Consider the following 8,935-nt stretch of genomic DNA (forward strand, 5'->3'; position numbering starts at 1 on the left):
AATTTGCTACACAATAATATAGTGTTGAAGCATGAAGACCTGTGCTTACACCATGAAAACTAAAGGACTGCAATATTGATCTCTGATCTCTAATATATGCATATTTCTAATTTCTAAATTGAAATTCCAGAGAAAGGAGAGAACTTGTAAAAGTTGAACTGTTAATTGAGGAACACTGTTTACAGCATGCAATCAAATGTATTTGGCTGGTTAAATTTGGCAACCAGATAATCTGAATGTATTCGTAGGAAAAGGAAAACAACATTAAAAGTTTAAAAGTTTAATAGATTTTGTGCAAACTGCAATATATTTGCATAGACAAATTCAGTTAGGTTGCATATATGATTTCGGTGCAGGTTTTCGATAACAGATTTCATATATCTCGCTACACGGACTGTACAGAAAAATTTTGTCCACATGTTGGGATTTGCAGAATGGAAGAAATTCGTTAATAGCTATAATTAAATTTGAAATAAAAATTTACAGTTTTACGGTCACGTGCTCTAGTCGATAAACATATATATGAGTTTGCTGACGCCAATTAAAAGTAAATTATTTTACCAAAACATGAGCAGTCATCACGATGCGATTGTTAGTAACCTTAAAACCGAAAATTCAATAAAAAATAGTTTTTATTGAAAACGCTTTAAATTGATTTCAATTCGTTATTTTTTGTAACTAAAACTTTTTATTGTCGTGTAAGTGAATTAAAAGTTGTCATGGGATGTGTTGTTCATTGAGCTCTACATTTCAATTTAACTTTTAATTTCGATGTTTTTTTTTTATCATATAGGGTGGATCAATCACCCCTAGAAATTTGAGTTTATAAATAGCGTCCATAAAAGCCAGACAGTATATCAATAGTATTTTATATCCAAATAGCCTAATTGATTGATTTACTGGCACTATTTTTATGTTAATATTACAATTTTTGAATAACTCGAAAATTATTTTACAGTGTTCTTATCTTAAAGTGTTCGATCCAAATGTTTAATTTTAAGTATATTTGAACTAACGGACCTGCGTAATGCACGAACACTTTAAACCACTATCGTAGCACTATATCCACCGAAAAGCCCCAAGTTTTATATATAGATCGCGTGTTTATGAATATAACCATATACTATTATGAAGTACATACTTTCAAACAATCACATTTAAAGTTTCATCACAATATGACGTTTAGTTACTGTGGTTTCAGTGATGCCAATTTTGAAAGCAATTTAATGTGTTATTTTTTAATTACTTTTTTTATGGAAGAAAATACCGTTCAAGCTAAACCTTGACTAAATAAATATTATCTGAACTCTGCTTAATCGAAAGCAACCATTGAACTCTGAAGATGCAGCACGATCTGACCGTCCAACCGAAGCAGTTGCAGCGGAAAACTTCAAAAAAATCCACAAAATTGTTTTGAAAATCTTGAAGTAAAATTTCAGAAAATAGGTTACACACTTAACAATTTAAAGAAAAATGTAGAGCTAATTTTTTAAAAATATATGTCCTTGAGACAAATTGAAAGTTGCTTTCAAAATGGGTGTAGCGTGTGCTCACAATCGACCAAAAGCAACAACCCGTCGACTATTCAGAGAGCTGTTAAAAATAAAATAAAAAGAGTTTTTCATATATTTTTTGCGTCAATATGTGACAATGAGTAACATGTATCCTCCATTTCACTCCAGAGTCGATACGCCTATCAGTTGAGTGGACGGCAACCGCTGAAAACCGTGCAAAACTGGCAAAGGCGCAACAATTAGCAGGCATTTATATTTTGGGACTCATCTGGGAAAACGAAGTATCATTAATAGCTAATATTATATATAGTTACTGGTGCGACTAAAGAACAACAACGCCGTAAAACACAATAAAACCGAAGTGAGAAAGAAATGTAGAATTTCATCAAGACAACGTACCTTCTCATAGGTTATTGGTTATAATGGTGAACTGAACAATCTACACTTAGAATTGCATACGTATCCATTCTAGTTATTAGGAAAATCTTAGTTATTAATTGTTATCACCAAAGACTTAAATAACAATAAGGCATCAGATACTTATTTGGAATCTGTTTCATTCATATTCAAACTTTATCCGCCTGGTTACATCGATTCACTCTAACATTTTGATCAAGAATATATGTATGTAGGAAAAACTTTATTTAATTTAATGATAAATAAATTTTATTAATATTTTTACAATAATATTTTACTACAAAACAAAATTATTTCAATGTATTTTACGCCCGTCAACATCACTCGCCCTTTCCAACTCAAAACCATCAAAAAACTAGCAGCGTTGCCAGTTTTTTCGTTTTCATTTTACTGCCCGCCGCCAATTGCGACATGTATATGGTTTATATACTTTTCAACGTCTCGGTTATCACATTACAATTACATTTACAAAAATAATATAGCTTTTATTAACATTTACGATAGTTAAAAAGTAAATTTTCATTCAAAAAGTTTTGACAAAAGTTGAATTCAGAGGTACACTGATCAAAAAATACATAAAGGATAAAGCCCTGAAACTATTTACGAAAACGGACAGGTGTACCAACACCGCGCTTCCAAATCTTAGAATGATTACAGGCTCCTCGGGGAGGAATGCAGATCTGAGGTCAGTTATTGTTTAATCAGATGAAGTGATAAACAATAATCCAGGTAAGTCGTAGAGAGGGGTTATGAAGAAACCTCGCAGTTAGTAGAGAGTAAAAGTGTTCAAGTGCACTGACTCAACTAGCCTCAACATTCAAAGAAAATTTAATTGATATCATTGAAAAGAATAATATTCAAACTAGTCGAAATACATACCTATATACAACATGTTTGGAGTGGTGAAGATATGATATACTAATAAAAATATTACAATAGCATACTAATTTTCTTAAACAGAAGTTCTTGTGTGGCAAATAAAATTAATTTTTTTTAGTCTTTAAGGTTCTATATTTCTTCACTTAGACATAAAACAATTGATTAGTTTTGTGTATATTTCTATTATCCATTTTTTGAATAAAAGCATATGATCGTCTATCATATTATGTGTGAATAAAGCAGCGAATATTATAAAAGACATATTTTCTATTCTTTGACATTTTCTTATCGTCTATTACATGTTTTTGTGAGTAAAGTAGCCGATATTATAAAAGGCTTATATTCTCTTGATAGAAAAAAATTTCAAAATTTTGTTTAATTACGTTAAAAATGTATCTTATTTAAGGAATGGATCCGAACTGGCGACACATAATACCACCAGGCCAAAAATATGTTGTTTCCGAAGGTCAGTGTATTGAGGATTGCACAGCACACGCTTTTCCACCTCAAGGTGTCAATATTTTTGCTGTGATGATGCGCACACACCAAATTGGAAGGGAAGTGAAGCTACGTCAGGTAATTATCAAAACTTTGTATGCAAATATTAAAGAACAAAATTTTTTACAGTAATAACTAAATTTCACTGCTTCAGTTAAAAGATATACTTAAAACTGTTGACAGAACGTTGTTTTTCACTAAACTTATAATCTTTAATTTTATTTTTACAGATTCGACAAACTGAAGAATTTATTCCAATTGCACACGACAGCAATATTGACATTGCTTATGAGGACTTCCGTCGTCTGCCTGTCCCGGTGCGTTCATTGCCAGGAGATAGACTGATTGCAGAATGTATTTATGATAGTTCGTCACGGAAAGCAATTACTCTAGGTAGGTAAACTCAAGTTAGTAATGGCAAGAAAATTGTGCATTTAAACATAAAACGCTATGGTAAACATAAATCGGTTGTGCCACTGCATCAACCACAATTGTGGTGTGCAGCAATTGTGGCAATCAAAACGTCGGACCACACCCACTACTAACAATAAACCGATTTATAATAGTTTATTAAACTTGTGCGAATTTATGGTTTCGCAATTATTTCACGTTTCTTGTGGTAAAAATTTTAACTGTAATCACTTTCTTTATTTTGTAGGTGGACTAACTATGAAGGAGGAAAGTTGCACGGTGCTTACGCTCTACTACCCGCGCCAGAAAAAGCTTACAACATGTCATTCTTTGCCTAGTTTGCCCACAGTCCTTCATTCTCTGGGTATAGAACAGTTGGCTACGTAAGTTTTATAAAATAGTAATTTTTAAAGCATTTCACCTACTTCACTTTTACATAAAGTATTGATTTTGTATGCATTTCTCATTCGTTAGTGCTTTTAGTGTTAGTTATTTTTTTATTACCTAATTGTTTTGTTTGTATACATATCCTTATTGAAAAGTTAGAATCACACCGCAACCAACAAAATCTACAGAAATATAACTGTATATAAATATAACTGAAATACTCATTATTCAAGTTAAATAAAAAGCTAATGCTTTCAGTGGAGCCAGATCTACTCCAAGGTCGTCAAAGTCTATAGAAGTCAGATTTTTGCCATGGTTTGATGAAACCTAAAGAAGTACACTAACACCATTTCTTTACCAATTCCGTGAAGAACAGAATACGTAATCTAAAGACATTCTCATTCATTCATTTCACCATAAAGCTAGTAATGAGCAAAAGGATATGGATCTCCTATCAATCTAACTAAATATTTTGCATATGTTTTTGTAAATAATATTGAGAGCTCCAATGTTTCTAAATGCTGTTATATTTTTATATTCGGACTCAAATTCAATTAACCCGACAGATGTAATGATAGTGAGGATTTCATAAAAGTAAAACAAAAACAAGGTTCTTGCTGTAGTAGACAGAAGAGAGTAGGACTAGCCCTAAAATTATGATATAATTAATTCTAAAATAATGGGCCACGATCACGGAAGAGTTACTCAAATTGCAGCTGAAACAGAATATATAAAGTCACAGTGAAAGAAAATAAAAATAAAATACTATATAAACATAAAGAAAATCAATTAACTATACGAACAACATTCTTTGGATAGACCCTGGATGCAATATACAATAAAAGTGTAGAAAAGTATATGAACGCGACGCCATCAAAAGAGATGTTATCAAATGCCTGTAAATGCATTTAATGGTTGAAGTAAGAAGCAGCACTTAAAGTAGTCAAAAGCCGTAAGAAGAAGAACAGTGATAATACTCTAGCTGAATGTTTTAAGTGAAATAAATGAAGAGCAACAATTGTCTTTCATTTAGTAGATATGTATTTTTTCACATTATTGATGAAAAATGATTTCGGACTTATTTTTGTCCCAGAAACTGTATCGTTGAAAATCAATTTTCCAAAACTTTTTCAATCCAGACAAAATCAATTGAGTGCACATTTCTCACGAATAATACGCTCAATATTATATTCCAATTCAGCTAAGTCGCATAAACCAAAGAGTTCGATATTACCACAAAAAGAGTCTCTGCGGTCTTAGATCGTGGTGGCCAAACAACTTTGTTTCTGGAGTTTATGTTGACAACAAATTCGTCTATTAGTTATTGGTTGCCCAGATAAATAACGGTTTCAGGCTATATTTTTGCTCTTTTGGATCCAAGAAATTTGTCTTGGAAAAGTAATTTGTCAAATAATTCTGTTTATAGGTCTGCTATCAGCTTTAGATAACCCATATATTTTTTTAGTGTTACTATATTTGAAGCAAGTCAGGCCCATGTATTCATGCATCAATAAGATTTAGATGGCTAAAAAACTAATACAGCCATCAGCCAACCACAACTCTATTTTTTATATGGCGTTAATTGACTATTCCCATTATTTAGGGAATAGATTTACACTCTCTACTCACAGTATCCTTAGTAAAGTAATCAATATTATTAAAAATATGTATAAACGTTTACTTTGCCGTATACTGGGCGTACTGTAATATAATCTATCCAAATCAAACAGAATTTTTGCTTTGATATGCTTTTGAATTGTTCAAAACGTATGGCATAAATTGGAAACTAATCTGTCATACGCTGATGATATTCTTCCATTCAGCAACATCTTTGCAGATTAATGCAAACAACAGCAATTAGCTAAGAATAGCAGTATACTTTGTGAAAATGGTTCAAAAGTTCAGATCTAAAAACTGCACTGAAACGCACTGAAGTACTATAGTCTGATATATCAGAAGGAAATTCAAAGCCATATGTGATTTGATTGTACTATCACATGAAACAAAACAAGGAAAGTAGAAGAAATAAGAAATATTCAGCGACAAGTCCTCTATTTATTCAAGTTAACCCAGCAAAGGAATATCAAGAATGTGTCAACCAAATCCTTAAGTGAACTTAGACAGTTTCAAATTACAGTTTCTTAATTTAAACAAATCATGCGTTGACAGACTATATTCTTAGTTACGTCCATTGAATATAAGAATATCAATAATAATAATAATTCGCGCATTTTTGTAATGTGGTTGCAATATTTTGTGGCATATATGTATGTAAATTCTGCCGTCTCCACTAAATGCCACTTGAATTATTATGGTCACTCGTGATAGCCATAATAACCATTTGTTTATAGAACATACAATAATTAACCACAATAGAACTTTTCTTTTGTAAGTATATGACAAAAGAACAACCGCTTATTTTAAAAATAACATATGAAACAACAACACTGATGGCTTATTTAGTCTAACTTTTTTTAAACTGCTTAACTAACAAGCAGCTTAAATCGCATGGTTGCCAAGCCTAAAATTTCATCTAATATAAACGATTTTTGGAAGTACGAACAATATTTACAGTTACTTGTCAACAAATATTTGACAAATAATACTCAATTCTTTTTAATTTATTTATTTTTTTTTTGTTATATTTAAACGAAGTGCAAAGTTTAAATAACAACAACTAATCATATTGACTAACAAGAGGTTTTTAATTTAATATATTACAAGTAATGTTACTTATTTAAACTGAGCATGTAGGTCTAATCTAGTCACCTTCCTGCTGATTGGAACGCGTCAAAAGGTTGGTTTGAAGTGACTTAGGCGTCTGTGTGTAACATAACATAGTAATAGTGCTGCCTAAATGCTCAAAATGCTTAATATCGTTTAGATATCTTTTTACTGTTTTCTGCAAATTATTGAAGCTAGTTCAGGAGGTTTTAGGGTAATCGAAGGAAATATATATAACATAAATGTTAACAAAGAAGAATTAAAAATAGTTTTTTAAAGCTACTATAGGTAGCAAAAAAATTAGCTGGACCATAAACGAAACACAACAAAATTCTCCATATTCTAATATAAATCACAATTATATGCTTCTAATTCACATTTTATTAAATACAGACATTTAGAATGCAATTTAATTGGACTTCAAGAAAGCCCTGTAAACAATATCAAAATCAAATTAATTTTTAATTAAAATATGCGCTTTAAGCAAAATCGATTGCAGTTTTAAAAACAATTCTGAAATAAGTGTAGCGCTTAGTATTAGTGTTTGAGTGAATGATCTTATGACCACATTGTTAGTTAAATTCTGAATTGAAAATGTTAATTACAGCATTGAACCGTCAAAGAGAAATATACCATGATACATTGTTGAGCTTAGGTCTATGCAGGTGTTAGTTTGTTTTGCCTTTATTTTATTGCTATTCAAAGTATTGGCGCAGTTTAATTAAACTTTAGGTAAAATCAGCTTTGGTGACCAACATGACTTTATTGCGAATATTTTGCCATCAATTATCTTTCCTCGTATTTCATTCACGCATTGAGTTCAACACTCGTCGAGGTAAATGCGACAATTGAAATAACAACGAAACAAATGACATCTACCAATTACAAATGGCATCATCAATTCATGTTCAGTACGACCAACTTAAGTTGTGGCCAAAAGCCATAGTGAAACCACAATCACACAATTTGCGCACGGCCACTGCTGCTAGTAAAGCCGTCGTTGAATTTTTTACTGGTCTAGGACATTTTCTATAGCGATATATACGTCTCGATAACAGCCACAAGCGCCATAATACACAATCTATTGTATTTAGATTTTGGTATAATTAGGTAACATGGCCTTAAGCTACACATGGTAGCTCCATAATTTTAGTTGATGCAATTGACAACAAAGCCGTTTCGCATACATACGCACATGTGCAGCGGACCAATTTGAGACCAGTATTCCTGTAAACTGTGGAATCCTATATTTTAATTTAAGTTTATAATCCTCCTCTTTGTTAGTTACCATCAAACTTACAAATAATTTATAATAGTTCAGACTATATTTTAATTACTCTTATGCTTACTTTTATTTTGATTGTAATTGTTTTGAAGAAATGCAACCACAAAATGACAAACACTCTCAAAGTATATTACAAAATTCACCCTCTATTTTCCCCACCACCCATAGTATTAAGTTGGATTAAAAAGATATATAAATTAATTAAGAGGGATTTATGCGGTTTGTCGAGCTTATTAAAATAGCAATTTAAAACAGGACAATTTATGCCACAACATCTGCAAACAAAGGGAAGGGAAGAAAACTTGCCTAATTGTGGGTAGTATTAACTCCTTGGGCTGCGTACTTGTTGAGCATAATTCTTATTCGTTTTTCTTTAACAAGTTTCTTGTAATGTTAAAAATATCACACAAAACAGAACATACCTCATTTTCAACAATTAAAACAAAAATATAATACATTAATACTATTGATCAATGTTTTTTATTTTTAGTGATTCAAACCCGGTTCTAATATCGTCACCACCGGAACTAGCTGGCATGACACTAGAAACCAGGCTTATTACTTATGATTGGCAGAACCATTTCAATGAATTTCAGGAAGCTACTAGAACTGGATCTTTTAAGCCTCTCTGTTGGGGTGCTAAAAATCATGTTATACCGGTTTGTTACTATCATAACTTCAACTAAATTTTAATTTTGATTAATATATTCTATTTATTTCATTTTCATTTTAAGTTGGTACCAGATCTTAAAACTTAAAATTTAATATTTATTTTAATAATATATATAATATAATATAATATATATATATATATATATAT

At 31.2% G+C, this 8,935-nt stretch overlaps 1 protein-coding gene across 1 annotated transcript; it reads left to right on the forward strand.

The window, feature by feature from the left end:
- Positions 1 to 3,185: 3,185 nt before the first annotated feature.
- Positions 3,186 to 8,849, forward strand: LOC119666404 (MOXD1 homolog 2-like). Its single transcript, XM_038075683.1, has 4 exons — positions 3,186 to 3,386; positions 3,539 to 3,701; positions 3,967 to 4,102; positions 8,606 to 8,849. Exons 1-4 carry the CDS (start codon positions 3,219 to 3,221, stop codon positions 8,799 to 8,801), a joined length of 663 nt encoding a protein of 220 aa, XP_037931611.1. The 5' UTR covers positions 3,186 to 3,218; the 3' UTR covers positions 8,802 to 8,849.
- Positions 8,850 to 8,935: the final 86 nt, after the last annotated feature.

The sequence above is a fragment of the Teleopsis dalmanni genome, chromosome 1, assembly GCF_002237135.1.
Source record: "Teleopsis dalmanni isolate 2A chromosome 1, ASM223713v2, whole genome shotgun sequence".
NCBI lineage: Eukaryota > Metazoa > Arthropoda > Insecta > Diptera > Diopsidae > Teleopsis > Teleopsis dalmanni.